Here is a 19089-nt window from a genome sequence, read left to right on the forward strand (position 1 = left end):
TGTATCATTTCGTGTAGTTGTGTGTCTTACTGGTTTCATGAAATCTTATTTGTTCCACTCTTTCGCAGGGATGGCTACTACGTGTAGTAGTACCGGTGGTGATGACCCACCAGTACCGAGCCGGCCTAGAGGCCAGCCCCGTTGCATAGGTAGGGGAGCAGCACCAGTTCTCAATAACAATATAGCTCATGAGCATGTAGAGGAGCGTTAGGACGCCCCTATTCCTCCTCAGCCAGAAGGGCCACCACCTGCAACACAACCTTCAGCCGCACTATTTATGACTTCCATGTAACAGGTGGCGATCGCTCAACTCCTCACAGCATTGGGGTTACACCACAGGCCCCAGCCCTAGATGTGGGTATGCTAGCATCACAGGACTAGCCTGCCCCACCAGCACCTGAGGTTCATCCACCCACACTAGATGTTGCACCCCGTCAGTAATTTCGGACGGTGTAATGTTCTTAGAGGAGCAAAAGATGTTGGGGATATTTCAGAGGCTGTCACCTTAACATTTTCTGGAGCCATTGACGAAGACGCCATGGAGTTTCTGACTACTTTCCAGGAGCAACTTCAAACCTTGGGTCTTGTGGATTCCAGAAGGGCCGACTATGAGAGGTTTGTCTCAAGGAGCTTTGCCAAAAATAAATAATAAATGTTTAGATTCTAGTAGTATTTATTATTAAGAATTTTGTTCCATATTACAAAAGAATCCTTATAAAAGAAAAATATACACTTTACTTTTAAGGCGAGATTAAGTGGCGTTTGAATTGACTTATAAGCTGCTTAAAATCTGTTTTCAGTTTTTTTTTTTTAGTGTTTGGCTGGCCAACTTAAAATTATTTTGTGCTTAAAATAAACCCCTATAAATAGTTGGGTTTATTTGGATGAATTTATTTTAAGCAGTTTATAAGTCAAAAAAAAAGTTGGTCTGCACCTACTTTTTTTTTTAAAACTTATAAGCAGTTTTCAACTTATAAGCTGCTTAAAAATAAGTCAATCCAAACATGCTATAAATAAGTTGGTGATAAAATTGTAATTTGACAAAACCACTAATCTGCATATCAAAACGGGACCTGATGGGATTCCATTGTTGGACGACAAAGTTAGCAGACGCCACAGTACAATTCCATCTAACTACAAAATACAATAATTTTTTATTTGATAGAATTTACAATTTATTATACATAATACATAGCAAAGTATAATATTAATTATATAAGGCTTATTAATATATGAATTATAAACATGGCTAAAGACAAAACAACTTTGATAAGAAATAATCTCAACATAATTAATCTAGAATTTAGTACTATATATTTTTATGCACTCTATCGAACGACCTCTAAAGAAAAAATAATAATCATTTCAATTTGTTTGTCACTCTTTTTTTTAATCCGTAAAAAAAACGTCGCTTTCCTTTTTTGGTAATTCTTTTATTTTTAACTTTCCACATGACATATGTTTAAGACCATATTATTAAATGACATTTTGATAGATTCCACATGTCTCTAGTTTAAGAGCATAAAATTCATTTTTTTTTTTTTAAACTTCGTGTTAAGTAAAAATTAGACAAACAAATTAAAATAAAAGAAGTAATAAAAAAATAAAAAATATCATATTAACCCTTGTACACTCACAAATAAATCATATTTTCTCTTTGTTATACTTTTTCAACATAGTTATCCTTTCCATCCAATTTTTTTTTTTAAAATAATCATATTTATCCTTACGATATAAAATACTCATATCTTCAACATATTTACCCTTTTACTCTAAAAATATTATATTTACTCCTACGCATTAAATTCACATGTCCTGCGTTCAAAAGCCATCCTATTTGTACAAATCTTCCTTAACCATAAAGCTCTTTGAGTTTGAATGTAGCCGAAAGTTTCATCAATTATTCCTTATTAGATAATTGTTTAATAAATGACTCTCTTTTGATTTTTATTTATAATTTATGCATCTTTTAGATCAAATACAAGATATATTTTTTTGGAAATCTTACGCGAAAACATTTAGATCATGTTGTAAAAAGTTTATAAGTTATTATAAATGTGAATTGTTAGTCTAATATTTTATCCATATAATTGAATAATATACGAAAGAAATTAGATTCAAGTCTAACGTTATTGATAGGATAATATTCCAATGTCTATATGTGAACTGCTTTCAAAATGAGAACAAAATCTAAATGTTAGCCTAAATAAGGAAGGGAAACTTACATAAATATACAATATTAAGAAAATATTTACTATTTATAGCAATAAAAAAAAATTCACTGAACACTTATAATACATTTATAATACAATTTTAATACATATTGCAGAGAACTATTTATAAAACATATATAATACAAGTTTTATAGATGGATAATATATTTATCACATACTTTAATAGACTTATAATACATTATGTTAATTTCTTACTACACAAACATAATATATATTTTAAAACACTTATAATACATTTATATTGTATGCATAATTCACTTTTAATACAAGTGTAGATTTATCATAGTATTGCTATATATTGCTATAAATGGTAATAAATAAAAAATATCGCTAAAATCAGTAAATAATTTTTAAAAAGCACTCAATCAAGTAATTTTTCCAATAAGAAACATTTGCATAAATGAACCCAACATAAGTATACTTGTGTATGGGCCGAATGAATAGGCAATCCAATACTTAGTGGCCCATTAGTCTCTAAGGGCCTGTAAATAAGCCCAAAAAGTCCAGTAAGCAGTTGCTTGTTGAAAGAAAACTAGGGTTTTGCAGCATTATAGATTCACCTTCCTCTTCTTCCAAACCCCACCCCGTCTGAAAGCAGCTTCAACTTCTCATTCTCAAGATGGCTGTCGGGTATCTCTCGATTGATCTGATTGATTTTTATTTTCTTTCTGTTTGTCTTTCAATTCTAATGTTACTTTGTTGTACAGTAAGAACAAGAGGATTTCAAAGGGAAAGAAGGGAGGAAAGAAGAAGGCGTAAGTCTTTTTTCTTTTGATTATTGTTTCTGTTTTTAGTTTTTTGGACGTACTGATTGATTGGGTTCTGGTGAAATGTGGGCAGGGCCGATCCATATGCTAAGAAGGATTGGTACGACATTAAAGCACCATCAGTGTTTGAAATCAAGAACGTTGGTAAAACTCTGGTCACTAGGACTCAGGGTACTAAGGTCGAAATCTCTTATCATATTCTACAACTTCATTTTACCTCTAGAAAAAATACCCTTTTCTGTGATTTCTTTAGTTATGAAGTGCAATGCTGAATAATTGACAAATATCCTGGTATATACACTTCAAATAATAGTCCTTAATGGGACTTCTACTCTGGTTCAACAAGTGGACAAATTACTTGTCTTTAAGCGTGGAGACAGTTGACTTATCTAAATTGTAAAAATATAATTTGTTTGTCAAGAGTGGTGCACAGAACTCTTAAGTGTGTTTGGTTCATATACTACTTATGTGAGAATTATAATATTGGGATTGTTTATGATAGGGTTTATAATGAAACACTGTAATACATGAAAAACTTTCTTTATTAGGGCATGCGTAGATTTTCACATAACTTATTAGGATTTTTTTTGGATACCACCAATAGCCAACCAAACAACGGATAAGTTATGCATATTTTGCTGTCAATCAAATATTGTATTATTTTTTATGTTGGGATTAATCATCTGATGCAATTAACTAGATTATCCTTTCGGGGTATGATATGCTTGTAGTTTAAGAGATGCAACTCTGAATCCATGTCTGCACCTTGAACTTAAAAAGTGTTTTTGGAAGTAGCGTGAAGTTGCTGAGCAGTGTTTGCTCTTTCTTCTTTAGATCATACAGGGTTTAAAATTGATGACATAAGGTTCCTCCATATTTGCTCTTTGGGCTGACATTTTGGATAATGTTAGAGGGTTGTACGATGAAAAAATATAGGAGTGGTAGGTTGGTTATCAGTGCAAAGTTTTTTTTTTGATAAGGTGATAATCAGTGTAAAATTAGTCAATATATGATGAGTCCTCACAATATTGAATGCCTTAGAATGTAGTAATGTAAGGAAACACGTCTGATTGCTATCCTACATCACGATAGTAGCAAGGTTAGCATTGTTCTTATTTTTCTATACCCAAAATACCATTCTCACTTAACTAGCCACTTCACTGAAGAGTCTTTTTAATAATTTATATCCAAGAATTCACCCTCACCCAAACAAAAAGATATGTTCTCCATTTGTCATCATCTGTTATCATATATGGTAAAGGTTGAATTGGCTTCCTGCGTGACGACGTGCTTTTAATCTCTTCTCCGACAACTTTTTTCCGTCTTTTTTCTTTGAAATATTTCATTTAGAGCTAAATCTTGAACATTCTTCGCGGTTATACAAGTGCAATTATAAAAATAATTTTATATCTGCATACATTGGTGGATTTTGAGTGAGTGCGAAGTATTTCTCTTGGTGGGCTTGTATTATTTGGCCCTGCAGTTATGGTGATGGTGCTATATGCCATATGGTGGTCTCTATGTTGAAGTGAGGGAAATTGGTGCTTCAACTTTGGTGAACTGGTGGTGATATTTTGCAATGGTGGTTAAACCTGAAGAAGGCTCTAGCAGCAAGTATTTCCAGTGAAGAATCAAATAGGAAAAATAGATGTACAAAAACAATGCTCATATAGTGAAGCAGCAAGGATAAGCTAAGGTAAAGTAAAGAAAAATGTGGACAGTGCTAACCTACTCTAGTTATGTAACATGTTAGCAAAATACCACATGTGTATATGTATAGACTCCAAAGGTGTACATACTTAAGATTCACATAGCAAACCTACTAGTTTGAAATTGAAGTATAGTAATAGTTATTTTTGTGCTGTAGAACATATGTGGAGTATGTTAGTTTTCTTCTTTCACCTTTGATAGGTTAATTCAGGAAACTGTTTTATTAACTTTTTCCATTTTCTTTATGCTCTACATGTCTTTGTATGACTTTTATTTGGAGGTGATGTTTTATGTTTAGATATATCTATATATGACTGCAACTGCAGTGTTACTTATTATTTAAAGGTGGAAGTTTCATCTCTCTCTCTCTCTCTCTTTGATAATAAGGTGGAAGTTTCATCTCTTAAATATTGAGTTATATGACTGCAAATGCAGATTTACTTAAACAAGTGCATTTGTCCCATTTTTGCTCCAGATTGCTTCCGAAGGACTAAAGCACAGAGTATTTGAAGTCAGTTTGGCTGATCTTCAGAAGGATGAGGATCAGGCTTTCAGGAAGATCCGCTTGAGAGCAGAAGATGTGCAAGGGAGGAATGTCCTCACAAACTTCCATGTAGGATGATTCTTTTAACCTATCAATTCTTCACAAGACTGGAGAATAGCTCTTTTGGATGAAATTTTGACTGTTTTGAAAAAAATAAAATAACTTTATCGTTGGCCAACTTCAGGGAATGGATTTCACAACAGACAAGTTGAGGTCTCTGGTGCGCAAGTGGCAGACTTTGATTGAGGCTCATGTGGATGTGAAGACTACAGATAGCTATACTCTCAGGATGTTCTGCATTGCTTTTACAAAGAAGCGTCCAAACCAGCAGAAGCGGACATGTTATGCTCAGAGCAGCCAGATCCGTCAGGTTGGTGGTATTTTGAACTTGATCTCACTTATTTACTTATTTGATAATATCTGGCAGGTTCACTTTTGATTATTTATCAACATGTGTGTATTATTCTGTTAGATCCGTCGCAAAATGGTTGAGATCATGAGAAACCAAGCAAGTTCCTGTGACCTGAAGGAGTTGGTAGCAAAGTTCATCCCTGAATCAATTGGTAGAGAGATTGAGAAAGCTACTTCAAGCATTTTCCCGCTACAAAATGTTTATATTCGCAAAGTCAAGATCCTCAAGGCCCCTAAATTCGATCTTGGCAAGCTGATGGAGGTAAGTTTGGATTGTTTTCAGTTTCTGCACACCACATTGAGCATCATGTTTTGGATAGTTCAGAAGTGCAATAGATTTATTGAGTTACATCTGTTTGTGAAACACTACTAATGAGTTTCTTTTTTGCAGGTGCACGGTGACTATTCAGAAGATATTGGTGTGAAGTTGGATCGACCAGCTGATGAAACAGTGGCTGAGGCAGAAACTGAGGTTCCTGGAGCTTAGATTTGTTTCATTTGGATTTCCTGTCTGAATATGGATATTCTAGTCTTCTAAAATTTTGCATTTGTCTTAGTTGAGTTGTCGAAGGCATGACCTACCAAAATTTTGGATCTCTTTCTTTTGTTTATGCTTGATGTTAAACTATTCACAGTTTAAGATATCGTTTTTCAGCTATATCTTTTAATACTATACTATATTAGGACAGATTTGTATCCAGTTTAGGCAGGATGACAACAGAACATTTCAATGTTGAAAATTAGGATCTTATATGTAGACCCAATCGAATTGGTTGATAAATAAGGTAATAATAATAAAACTAGCCGGAAATATTGTTGGAAAAAAGTGAGTATTATTGCAAAAGGGAAGCATCCATCGTTCCATTGTAAAAGCACTTTAGAATATCCTCCTTCTTTTGTGCTTCTGTGCTTTGTGTTACTGTATAACTATACTACTGAAAGAATTTGCTGAGTCCTGGAAAATATCTCAGAGTTCATCGTTCATTCTGCAGTTTCTTAGGGTGTGAGGGAGGGGGCTTGTAAAAGAACAGCAGTGAATTGGAGGCTGCTTTTATGGTTTTTGTTTCTCTTTGATTTGATTAGGTACAAGGTCAGCATACACCTCACCATCTTCGGACCTCATTTGTGGAATTATAATGGGTATATGTTATTGTGGTTGATTTAGCTTTCATTTCGAAGAAGTTCTTGAGATACATGGTCTGGCAATTCTGAGTAGCACTTACTATTACTTGGAAGCAGCCTACTGTGGCATGAATGCCTACAGAATGTAGGGGTTAAAAAAGCAAATATACCACATGCAGTAGCAACGATCCGAGCCACAGCGATGTTGTACCACTTGACCAAATCTATCTTAAGTGAAGAATTCCTGATATGACAGTGCTGGATGGAAAGTATCCATCCTTAACGGGAAGTTTGGGGTTTGAACCCTGTTTATGGAATTGCCTTACTCCTAAAGTAGAATTTTTTTTCACGCGATTCAGATTAATCGGATTTCAAAGTGGATATTAAACACCTATATTGTTTAAACTTTTCAAAGATACCACTGCACTAGTGTTGAATTATACAGAAAATGCATTATTTTTGAAGGGTCACAATTTTGATAAACCTATGCAAGATTGCAAGTGAAGACATCAATTTTGTATTCATATTTTCTACCTTTATGTTCTGTATTATAATTTATATCATCAATCAAACACAATATAAATTTAATTTTAAATATCTCATCTTATTCTATTAAATTTGAAATAAATTAATCCAAGAATTATAAAACTATAATCTTGAAATAATTTAGTCCACGACTCCAATACCCTCCCAACACAAAAGTATAGTATATACTACTATATTTCAAATATTAAGGGTCCATTTAGAATTTTAAAGAATTTTGGGGTGTAGAAGTGCTTCCACTTTTCGAAAATCTTGGGTAGAAAGTGAAAGTATATAAACCTTCCAAAAGCGGCAAGGCTCAGACGATCTTGTTGCAGACAGCAATGGAAGCTGAGAAGAGCGTGGAGTCCAACAAGAAATCCGACAAGAAAATGACGAGGAAAGAGGTAACATCAACTAACGTTTGCCCATTTTCCCAAAATCATCAATTTTTGAAAATCTAGAAAAACAAACTAATAATTAACAGCTCAACGTACTTTGTTTTATGAAGGCAGATACTGGAAAAGAAGAAGAAGGTGAAGGAAATAATCAAAGCTGCTGTCTCCCAGAAAGACCCTTTTTCTTCCTTTCCAACTTTTCGCCATTACCAGAAAAAGGGTTCGGATTTTTTGTTTATTTCATACCCATTAATGTATTTTTTTGGTGAATCTGCTAAATGCTTCATTTTCTATCCTTTTTGTGTTTTCTTTTTGGTGGGTGTTGGTTTGTTGGAGGAAAAAAAGCTTACCTTTGCACTAGTCCAAAAAATTATCCTTCTTAGGAGGTTTACAAGAGCCCTCTTTTACCCTTTTACACATATTCTGTCATCTTTCTTCCCCAAAGGGAAGAGTCATTAGATGATAGCTTATGATCTTTCTCTAGCTAATATAGTTTCTAGCATGTTTTGGGTTTCCCATCCGGTGTTCCGGTATCCACATTGGGGCCGTTTAAGGGGGAACACAAGTGATTTTAATAGAATTTTTTTCATACCTAGGGGCAAGGCTTGAACCTGAGATCCTATCCATCCTACCATAACCCATATTGGTTATGTATAAGGTTGTTTACTGTTATACTTTATACAATTTCTGTGTGTGTAATGTATAGTTGATTTGATCATTAGATTTGTCGGTGTACTTGGACTCGGGATGCGGAGATAGCCTTTCTTCTCCAGTAAAGCAGTATATTCAAAATCTCCTCAAGGTAGTAAAAATGGCTAACTTATTGTAATTAGAGTTTTAGCGACAACAATAAATCAATGATCTTGGGGATATTTCCTCTTTTCTGAAGGTATATGCCTTTTACAGGTGAATATGGAGTCATCATATGGAACAGAGTGGCCTGTAGAAGAGAAGGTGAAGCGGAGGGAGATGGTTTCTTCTGAAGCTCGTTATATATTTGTGTATGAGATCTCAAATGTGGATGCCAACATTATGCTCAAATTATCACATAAAGGAAGGAACAATGCAGACGGTATGGATGATAAGGGTCATCTTGTGGCTTTTGTAAATTACCGCTTCACCATCGAGGAAGAAATTCCTGTTCTTTATGTGTATGAATTACAGCTTGAGCATCGTGTTCAGGGGAAGGGGCTGGGAAAATTCTTAATGGTGCTAATTGAGCTGATTGCTCAGAAGGTGATGGACTAATCTTTGCTCATTCTTATTATAAATGTCTGTTTTTTCACTTTGATTCCTAAAATGATGGTGGTGGAGAAGCTATCAATACTTTAACTCATGAATATACTAGTCTTGCAATAGAGAGAATTGTTAGTTATGTGTGAGTGCTAATGAAAGCTTATCAATACTTTGCAGAGCAAAATGAGTGCCGTGGTGCTAACAGTTCAGAAGGCAAACATGATAGCAATGAACTTCTATAGGAATAAACTAAGGTGATCTATTGATATGTTATATTAGCAATTTGTGTGCGTTTAGTGTATATCATTTACATGTTTATGGTATTGAAATATCAGTATAATAAGCTTAGGTGGCTACACCTTAAATATAAGTAAATGATGTTTTTTTTTCACTTCTGTATAGAACTGTTATATTTGTCCTCTTTCTTTATGCATTCTGCATGTTGTGATAATATCCAAATTTACATACTGTCATCTGGAATTCATATTTAACAGTAATTGGTTCAATTTGTATGATTACCCAAAAGTAGTATCCTCTTTAGTCTAACACTGTTTGTCATATCTCGTCATAAGATGTGGCATCATCATTCTAGAGTGTAGAAGCTGACCGAAAAATTATTGAAGCTACAGGAGATTTCTGTATTTTTTACTTTGGTTGTAAAATGAACATATATTTGTATAAAAGAATTACCTTGAGATCTATTTATGATAAACTAATGCTAACTGATGTATTGAACACGCTTATACATGCATTATATGATTCAACAATTCAGCTCAAAATGTTGGAATTTAACTATATCAGGAGAATTTCTTTTGGAACCTGTCAAATATATACCATCAACCTGTTACATAATCAACTTCCAGTTTACTCTCAGCCTTTTCCTCTCAGTACTGAATAACATATGCTTATTTCTAACCTGAAAAGTTTCTAACAGTGAATTCTTTTTCAGCTGCTAAATTACAATTAAGATATATTTGCTTTTATTCACTTGTTTATATTAACTAGCCGTTTACAGTAACACTCATACGTCAACCTCTGCAGGTACCTGATATCTACCATGTCACCCTCACAGGTAAATCTACTGTCTGCAATAGTTCAGTTCTCATCATAAATTGCCTAAGCTCTTTACATCTTCTTGTTGGTATTGCAGATGGGTTTACAGACAAATTATGAGCTTCTTTGCAAGTCATTTGATTATGAAGCTAAAGCTGTATTACAGGTGTGCAATCTCTATTTCCTTGTACTAAATAACAGAACAAGAGGACTCAAATAAGATTGTCATCTCATGTGCACTCAAAATTTTCCAACATGTTTTTCATGCATTCGATTACTCGATCAACTGGTAATGCTTAAATTCTGTCATAGCAATCTTATGCCAAAATTTTCTACAGAGTTGTTTCTTGATTTAAGAAGTTAGTAGACATTCTTCTGTCGGAAACAACCTCTGTATCCCTATGAGTTAGGGTTAAGGTCTGCATACATTCTACCCTTCTCAAACCCCACTTGTGGATTACACTGGGTATGTTGTTGTACTAGATATAGTCCCACAAAGTGGGGTCTGGGTACTATACATTCTTGTCGAGGTTCCACTTCTGCAAATTTTTAGATTCAATGATGAAAGATTTTTTTTTTTAATCTCTTAGCAGCGTTGTGTCATATGAATGACAACTGGTTCATTTCTGTGAAATCCATGATATTCTCTTTTTTTTTTTTTTTGGATATATGAAGTGCATAATCATTTAGGATTACACACACTAGAGACACATTTTCCTGATAAATTATCTCTTCCTTTTCTCTAAAATCTCTATCCAATGAAGGGAGGTGAAGATAAATGACTGCAAGGTGATTCAGAGTCCGTTTGCGAAGCATCTTACAAAGTTTTTGCCTATGTCAGCTTGACGAAGTTGAAACCTGTGAAGAGGTAGCATAATGTGAATTATCTAATAGAAATTGCAGAGTAGCATTATGTTCTAGTTTTGTTATTGATCTTAGATTATAATTGATTATTAGGTCTTAAGCATTTTTGTCAGACAACAACCCAATGTATTTGCCGGACAACTTGTACTATTTTTTCCTCATCAGGACCATCACTAACTTTATGTGCATTATGTTCTTTATATATACTTGCTGCTTCCGTGCATTGTAATACTTTTCTTAAATGCTTCTCTGGTAGTCTACATTGTGGGCCGAATAAAGCAGTTGCAGCGGGCATAAAAGCTCTATTGCCTAAAATTTAAGCTGTTCCAAGGAAAGCTAGAATTATGTTTGTGTCATTGTTTTGTTTTGCTTTATTTTTTATGATAGTGGCGTCAGACCAGTTTGCCCACACTTCAACTATTCCACCGAGTACCTACTACATATGGCTAGAATAAACTGAAGTAGTGAATAAGATGATTGGCATGTAAAGTAAAAACCAGTGAAGTGTACGTTCTCTCCGAATTTTATTATCCTAAAGTAGTGAATGCGATTATTTGCATTCATAAATCTTAGATTTGAATATGCCAACTGAAAAGTTTCTACCACCATACAATTTGGGGTGGCAAAATCAACTGGAACCTGCCCAATCCGTTTCGTGTTTTTACGGCTTGGATCAGGTCGATTTGTTTAAAACAGATCAAAGTAGTGTAACTCGCTGGGTCAAAATGTAACCCAACCCAAGCAAGCAAACAATATTATTTATCAATAGACTCTACCGATTGGTTAAATATTTATTGGTACTCAAGTTCACTGCTAATTTATTGGTTGATAAAATTCTTAAATCAATTGATAATTTTTGTTATTTCTGAATCTCCTATAACTATTTCCATCCAATCTTAAAATATAACTTGTATCTTCTTCGATACAATTTGTGTTAAATTAAAACTACTCTTAAAGATCTAACCTTTAAGAATTATATATATGTGTGTGATTCAAAATCAGTTTTGAGGTAAAATGTTGGATTATGTTGGATGATTGGGTTTATGATTTGACCCAACCCGTTTCGCCTCAAGCAAACCTTGAACGGATTTAGTCTTGACTATCAAATTTAATCAAATCCGCCTATTCATCACCCGTACATACAACTATATCTTCTTTTTAAAAAAACAGATTTAAAGGAGAAAGGTCAACTGATCAATAAAATTCAAGCCAGACCAAAATGCAGAGGTAAATGAAATAAAAGGAGAGACAGAGGGCACCCTTCATTTGATAAATTAAGTAGGAGCCAATTATGGACAGCCCTTCCTTCCATAATAAAGCAGATTCTTCAATTCTCCACCATTACAGCAACGGTCCTAATTTTCCTGTTGCACCTTAAATAACATCTTCTTTCACTACATTTTCTTCTTCTTTAATCAACACATACACACCAAGTGTTGAACTTCTCTGTATTGCCTAACTACAATGGCCTACACAGATAACTCTAAATTCCGGACAACCTTGATCCCCAATTTTCTTTATAACACGGCTTCTTCTTCATCATCATTCTCTTCATTTACTAATACATGTGAATCATCAATTGTCAAGAAGCCTTTTTTGGTTCCGGCACCAAAAGAGTCTTCAGGTAAAATAGAGATGTTCTCACCTGCTTATTACGCTGCTTGTACTTTTGGTGGTGTTATGAGTTGTGGTCTCACTCACATGGCCGTTACACCCCTCGATCTTGTCAAGTGCAACATGCAGGTACCTTTATTCAACGCGTCATCTTATTATATGCATACATTTTTTTTCATGTTCTTGGTTCGAGCTAAGCCTAAAAGCAATGTATTCATTTTTTTCATGTTGGTTTAATAGATAGGTTGAATGAGAAATGGAGGAAAAAAGAAGCCGAGGAAAAAATGAGTTATTCCTTTTTGCTTTATGAAATAAGTATTTGTCCTTATAGGTGGTGGAAAAAAAAGGTCTCCTGCTTAAAAGTAGAAGTACTCTTTCATGTTGCTAAAGGGTCAAAAAGGGTCAAGAAGAGGGTCTCCCATCGCGCCGTCTTCGCTCGGCTTGGCTTCGGCATCGAATTTATTTGGATTGATAATCTTTTTGGACCAAATTTCCTTTAATTTTAATTAATTAATTAATTAAAAATCTTGACCCATGACCCGACCCGTTTCTTTCTTTCCCGGATTAATTTTGTTTTCCCAACGGAATTTTCTAAAAGGTTGCAGACTATCTGAAAGGTTGCAACCTTTTCTGAAAAGTTGCAAACCTTTTCCCAAACACGCTATATATTTCTGTTGATCCTCAGATTTGTTACGAAAAAAATTCAGAATTGTTCCTTACGAAAAAATTCTGATACTCATCTTCTTCTTTTTGCACTTCTTAAAAAAAAAAAAAAACTCGTGTGATATAGTATCTTCGAGTGGTTCGCAGTCACCTTAATTTGCTGTACCGCTATTTTGGTGAGTAAATCGTTCTATTCTGGGAGGAAAGATTCCAAAACCTCGGGTACATTGAGGGGGATAATTTCCTTAAGGACACACTGTGCATTTCAGTGGGCTCAATTTTATGTTCTTACATATTTTTCAGACCCGGTTCTTATTTTTCAATTTCTGTCTTTTATTTCCAAAAATTATTGTTACTATTTAAATTATTTTTACAATACAGATTAATAACATTTCACCCCTATGTTTAAGATCAAGATCACAACTTTTTTTGTGCTTGAACATGAATAGAGTTTTTGCTTCCTTTGTTTAACAAGTTACTTAGGAGAACAAGAAGGAAATGTTGTTACTGCATCTGTCCCAATTTATGTGGCACAGTTGAATTTTTAAAATTCAAACTTCTAAACATTGATGGTCAATTCAGACATAGGAGCTTTGAGTTTTTTCTGAAATAAAATTCATATATTTGAAAACTATCTAAAAAAAACTATAAATCACAATAATTAACAACTTAAAAATATTTATAAGACATAAAAGAAATTTTGGTCAAAGAAAAGCTTGATTTACTCTCGAAATTGGGACATAGATTGGGACATAGGAAGTATTAGTAAGAATTGCTGGTTGTTTATTTTAATTATTAGATGATACTTTAATTATGTGGGTCATTAAGGTCACTGGACAAAGCTGTTCATGTGTTATTGAGTGTTATGAATCAATAGTGTAAAATATATCTATACAATCGCGTAAGTTATAAGAGATATTGAATTGTATCCTGATAAAGACGGTAACTAACGTGTTATAATAGATGAAAGTATAAAATATCTTTACATTGTCAGTGTATATAACTTCAATCTTTGGTAATATAGGAGTAGTTTCAATCAGTTTACATTGCTTTTACTAATGTGGTTTATGATGCTGTTTGAATTTCTAGATCGATCCTGCAAAATACAAGAGCATTTCCTCTGGTTTTGGTGTTCTACTTAAGGAGCAGGGTGCTAGAGGCTTCTTCAGGGGATGGGTGCCTACCCTGCTAGGTTACAGCGCTCAGGGAGCTTGCAAATATGGATTCTATGAATATTTCAAGAAGTACTACACAGACCTTGCTGGCCCTGAGAATGCTGCCAAGTACAAGACTTTGATTTTCCTTGCTGGTTCTGCTTCTGCTGAAGTTATTGCTGATGTTGCTCTCTGCCCATTCGAGGCTGTCAAAGTTCGCGTCCAGACTCAGCCTGGTTTTGCCAGAGGCTTGTCTGATGGACTTCCTAAATTCGTTAGGGCTGAGGGAGCCTCTGGGTAATGCCTTGTTATGTTGATCGCGAATTATTCTTTTGCAACATGTATTATTATACACAGGTTGCTAATGGAAGTTTGGCTGTTTGATTTTGTGTGTACAGGTTGTACAAGGGGATTGTTCCTCTCTGGGGACGACAAATTCCATGTAAGTCTACGTATCTTCTTATCTCCAGTTTCTTCGACTTGAATTATATAAATTATATTGTCTTATCTGATTTTCTAAAGCTAAAACAGAATTACCTTTTGAAGAAGAATTAAATAGGGTATAAGACTTCTCTAAAAGGAGATAAAACTATTTCATCTAGCTATAATTAGTAGTGGACTAGTTTTAGGTTTCACGTTTTGAGAGGGATAAAACCTTTAACGTTAGCAAAGATTACATTTGAAGCCTTATGCAAATGTAACACTTTCTTGCAAGCTTGGTGTATATATGAACTTTTTTTGCCTCAATGAAGTACTTATATCAGCCTATTATTTTACATTCTATTCTTACATTGGGTTATTTTACAGACACCATGATGAAGTTTGCATCATTTGAAACAATTGTGGAACAACTCTACAAAAATGTCATCCCAACACCAAAAGACCAATGCAGTAAATCAACGCAGCTCGGTGTGAGCTTTGCTGGTGGATATTTAGCTGGTATTCTTTGTGCTATTGTGTCACACCCTGCTGATAACCTGGTTTCTTTCCTTAACAACGCCAAAGGGGCAACTGTGGGCGATGTGAGTTAACAAATTCTGTTCCTTAATAGTAATTTAGTTGTACATTTGAAAATTATTGCTTCATTTTTAAAGTGATTGTGTCTTCTGCAGGCTGTGAACAAGCTAGGTGTGATGGGTCTTTGTACTCGTGGTCTTCCTATTCGTATAGTCATGATTGGTACACTCACTGGAGCACAATGGGGTATCTATGACTCTTTCAAAGTTTTCGTTGGACTGTAAGTTTCTTCTGTATGCAATTGTCTAATCAAACGTGTGTTTGGTATGACGAAAGTCAAAAAATGACTTGTTCCAGCTAACTCTTAAACATTATTGTTAATCTTTAGTACGCAAGAAATTTCATCAAAATACTCGTGACTTGTTATAATTTGTTGAAATGATGTTTAACCCATTGCTCTTGCAGGCCAACGACTGGTGGTGCCGCTCCACCTACCCCTGCCAAGTGAAGAAAAAAATGTGAAAATCCTTCTCCAGTATAACAATTTCATTTAGAGGCAGAGGGGAAACTGGAAATGTTTTAATTCCATCCAAAAGTTTGAACATTAGTAGCTAGGAAAATTTTGCATTCATTCAACTTTTGCAGTAACATATGATGTTTTTTCTTGGTAGGATGAATTATATTATCCTCCATATGGCTTGGCTACCAAAGAATCACTTTGTAACAATGATTTTTAATTTGGAAAAATGTGTTAATTTCTTGTTTTAACATGATAGTCATACTATTTTTATCTTTGAAAAGCGTGAGCACTCTCTCATTACCACCACCATCTTCATCATTTTTTTCGCCTTCGTTAAAGAATCATTTGAAGTCTCAATTCAAGACTGAAAATCTTTAATCAATATCTTTTGAATGGGAGGGGTTGGGAACATCTGGAGGAAGAGCTATATACAAAATTTTAGGAATACTGGAGGTGATGTGGATTGGTTTGGAGTAGAAATTCAAAGCTGTAATCCATTATGACACTATATATTACTTGTATATATCGTGTATATCAAAATCCTGGTTACAATTCCAAGCTTCCGATTGTTCTTCAGCTCTAAACACAACACCACACTATTTTTAAAAACAAGAATTAGCGATGGACAATTTTCGTAGCTAATTAAGCAAGAGTTGATCCTATTTAAAGATGGATTAGCGGATGAATTAGGAAAAAAATTGTTGGCTACGAGCAATCTAACAAAAGATTAGTGACAGTTCATAGCAACTTTAGTTTATTTTTTTTAAAAAAATAATAATATATTTTTGTTGTGATCAGAGGCGGATTCAGGATTTTGAATTTCTAGGTGCCACGTTACTTTTAATAGTAACTTATGGCAAAAACTCTTGCGTAAAGCAAGATAATACCTAATATTTATTAGCAAATTTGTATACAAAATTTAAACTTGTTCTGTTAATTTAATTAAGATTTTACTTATAAGAAGTATAGGGTTCTAATCTTCGAACTTGCATCCCTACGATGGTAAATCTGAGTTTTAACCACTGACATCACAAGACTCATTATTTCTAAGAGTGACACGTTTAATAATTATACTTTCTTTATAAATATATATATATATATATATATATATATATATATATATATATATATAGATTTTCAATCGAGACCAGAGAATGGTGTGGCATCCCCTCTGAGCTATGTAAATCCGCTCCTGGTTGTGACTCAATCTATTTCTTCAATTAATATTCACTATTTTGAAATTTTGTCTTAATCTTCGAGAATCTGTATGTCTTTTATTCTTAACCTTCTGGTATGTAAAATTTACTAGTCAAAGTAATTCATATTCAGATAGCGTAAGACTTGTTAAAAGGATTTCTACATTTTCATGGCTTGAATAAGGCAAGGTTTTTTCCTATTCTCTATTAAAAGCACTTTCAATAGAAAAATGAATTCGCCTTTTTTTTCTAAAATAAAAAAGTAAACTACCTTAATAAGCTAGCTTTGGTTAGTAAGCAAGCTGGGCATTACTCTAGGACGTGGAACATCAGAATTTAGGTGTATCTGAGCACGTAGCCCCTCTCAGTAAAATCTCAGAAATGGGAGGGTGGCTGAGAGGATAGTTGTAGTCAAAGATTAGTTACCTCTGGCTACGAACACCCAAACTGGTTCTCAACCACAGCAGAATGAGATTTTTTCCTCTACCGATATCCATCCTAGCACATTTTTATAATTAGGGTCCGTCTGGACATAATTAGTAATTTGAAATTATGTTGACTTGAAGTTAAAATTTTGTTTGGATATACAATTTGAATTTTTTAAGTAATATTTTTTTCATAAACATAAAATCCCCACAAGTTGTGAAACTATTAAAACTTCTCCAACTCTTATGCAATCTTACTATATGAGCAAATCATAGTTCATAAATAAGGTATCGAAATATCTTAAGGCAACCCATTAATAAACATATCTCCATGATTCTTTTTAAAATAAATATTTGTGATTACACGCTGTTACAAACTTCAAATACACATAATTATACAAAGATCCACTAGTCAATAATAATAGTAACTAGTTATTTTTTAATATAATCTTTTCACAAAGCACATACAATCTCTTCACGTTGAGCATGTAATGTATCTTTTCTTTCTTTTCTTTCTTTTTTTTGTTTGCAAATTTTATAATGATGGGTCTTTTTTTGAAAAATATAAACTTATGGATTAAGTTTTAAATTTAAAAAAGATTGAATTCCTATTTTTTTTTTGGAGAATTTCAGATTTGAAATTGACATTGAAAATTTGTGCAGATTTCATAAACAAATGATTTCAGATAAAATTGGGATTTCAAATCCTATGACCAAATGTCTATTTAGAAATAATTTAACTTGAAAACTCTTTTTTTATGTATCTTAATAAAACAATGCTTTATAACCACACGAATATCTAAAATTTGTTTTAAATCATAAATTTTGAGGGATAAAAATATTTTTAACTGTATCAAATCAAATGATAAACATAAATAGATGAAAGGAGTATTTATCATGGGATTTCTAAATTGGCTTCCACATTCCATTTCCAAACAAGTGGATCCGCCTCAAATATTGAATATAAAAGTCTAAAGCCTTTGATTTTTGCACCACATGTTTCTTATGTGTTCTTTATTCAATTTAGAGTCAGTGTTAAGGACATGAGATTTAAAGGGAATCTTTTTATAGTAAATGATTATATATACTAAGTAGTAGAATGCTATTACAGTAGCTAGGTAGCTAGGTGTCGTTTGGCCCCAAATAATTTTTGGAAAAAAATTAAAAACTATTGTTTGGTCATTATAATTTATTATTACTTGGCAAATAAATTTGATAATTATCCCAAGTTTTCAAGTTTAAGAAAAAACTAGAACTTGGGAAGTTGGAAAGTTTTAAAAATTTAAAAATTACCCTAAATTTTTATATTTTATAAGAACACCCATCATTTATTGTAGGGAAGAGATTGTTCGTAGAATGTTGGAAGATTTTATAAAAGAATAGTTTGTTATTAACTCATCCGAAAAAATAGTTCGAGTGAGAAGATTGGGAAAAAAGAACAATTTGTTTTAAATTTGATTAATGTATTGCTCTTGCCCATATTGTTATTTTGTTATTGTTGGTTGTTATCAATTATGTTATAAGATTTTTTTTAACGGAACATTTTTATTATAAAATAATAACACAAACTTAGGGGTATTTTTAATAATTTTTGAAACTTAGTGGTACAAAATAATTTTTTTTGAAACAGTCAAATATTCTTGAGAAAAATTGTGTCAAACGCATAGTGAAACTTCATCCAAAAATTACTTGCCAAGAA

At 33.4% G+C, this 19089-nt stretch overlaps 3 protein-coding genes across 4 annotated transcripts; all 3 read left to right on the forward strand.

Annotated features, from left to right (window-relative positions):
* Window positions 1–2758: 2758 nt before the first annotated feature.
* On the forward strand, window positions 2759–6354 carry LOC129898719 (40S ribosomal protein S3a-like). The gene is made up of 7 exons (XM_055973366.1): window positions 2759–2864; window positions 2942–2989; window positions 3075–3180; window positions 5187–5324; window positions 5440–5625; window positions 5728–5928; window positions 6058–6354. The coding sequence occupies exons 1-7, from the start codon at window positions 2854–2856 to the stop codon at window positions 6151–6153; spliced, it is 786 nt and encodes a 261-aa protein (XP_055829341.1). The 5' UTR covers window positions 2759–2853; the 3' UTR covers window positions 6154–6354.
* Window positions 6355–7522: 1168 nt separating this feature from the next.
* LOC129898720 (uncharacterized) lies at window positions 7523–11043 on the forward strand. 2 transcript variants are annotated; one of them, XR_008769435.1, is made up of 9 exons: window positions 7523–7717; window positions 7826–7928; window positions 8431–8510; window positions 8615–8944; window positions 9122–9198; window positions 9986–10016; window positions 10095–10163; window positions 10762–10865; window positions 10955–11043. XR_008769435.1 is itself a non-coding variant. In XM_055973367.1 (8 exons), exons 1-8 carry the CDS (start codon window positions 7655–7657, stop codon window positions 10777–10779), a joined length of 771 nt encoding a protein of 256 aa, XP_055829342.1. In that variant the 5' UTR covers window positions 7523–7654; the 3' UTR covers window positions 10780–11043. The 2 variants fall into 2 exon arrangements, 1 of the variants encoding a protein (XP_055829342.1); XM_055973367.1 differs by having other exon boundaries at window positions 10762–11043.
* Window positions 11044–12089: 1046 nt separating this feature from the next.
* LOC129898718 (mitochondrial phosphate carrier protein 3, mitochondrial-like) lies at window positions 12090–16017 on the forward strand. The gene is made up of 6 exons (XM_055973365.1): window positions 12090–12604; window positions 14228–14589; window positions 14691–14734; window positions 15100–15314; window positions 15405–15529; window positions 15715–16017. The coding sequence occupies exons 1-6, from the start codon at window positions 12326–12328 to the stop codon at window positions 15755–15757; spliced, it is 1068 nt and encodes a 355-aa protein (XP_055829340.1). The 5' UTR covers window positions 12090–12325; the 3' UTR covers window positions 15758–16017.
* Window positions 16018–19089: the final 3072 nt, after the last annotated feature.

Source organism: Solanum dulcamara, chromosome 8 (genome assembly GCF_947179165.1).
Source record: "Solanum dulcamara chromosome 8, daSolDulc1.2, whole genome shotgun sequence".
Lineage (NCBI taxonomy): Eukaryota > Viridiplantae > Streptophyta > Magnoliopsida > Solanales > Solanaceae > Solanum > Solanum dulcamara.

Bases quoted from the DNA above. Each gene is read 5' to 3' on its own strand.
- LOC129898720 (XM_055973367.1), top strand. From the start codon at position 7,655: ATGGAAGCTGAGAAGAGCGTGGAGTCCAACAAGAAATCCGACAAGAAA. The intron at 7,718-7,825 runs GTAACATCAACT...TTATGAAGGCAG, and splicing joins AGAAAATGACGAGGAAAGAG to ATACTGGAAAAGAAGAAGAA. The intron at 10,017-10,094 runs GTAAATCTACTG...TTGGTATTGCAG, and splicing joins CTACCATGTCACCCTCACAG to ATGGGTTTACAGACAAATTA.
- LOC129898719 (XM_055973366.1), top strand. The intron at 3,181-5,186 runs GTCGAAATCTCT...TTTTTGCTCCAG, and splicing joins CTAGGACTCAGGGTACTAAG to ATTGCTTCCGAAGGACTAAA. The intron at 5,626-5,727 runs GTTGGTGGTATT...TTATTCTGTTAG, and splicing joins AGAGCAGCCAGATCCGTCAG to ATCCGTCGCAAAATGGTTGA.
- LOC129898718 (XM_055973365.1), top strand. From the start codon at position 12,326: ATGGCCTACACAGATAACTCTAAATTCCGGACAACCTTGATCCCCAAT. The intron at 12,605-14,227 runs GTACCTTTATTC...TTGAATTTCTAG, and splicing joins TTGTCAAGTGCAACATGCAG to ATCGATCCTGCAAAATACAA. The intron at 15,315-15,404 runs GTGAGTTAACAA...TGTCTTCTGCAG, and splicing joins AAGGGGCAACTGTGGGCGAT to GCTGTGAACAAGCTAGGTGT.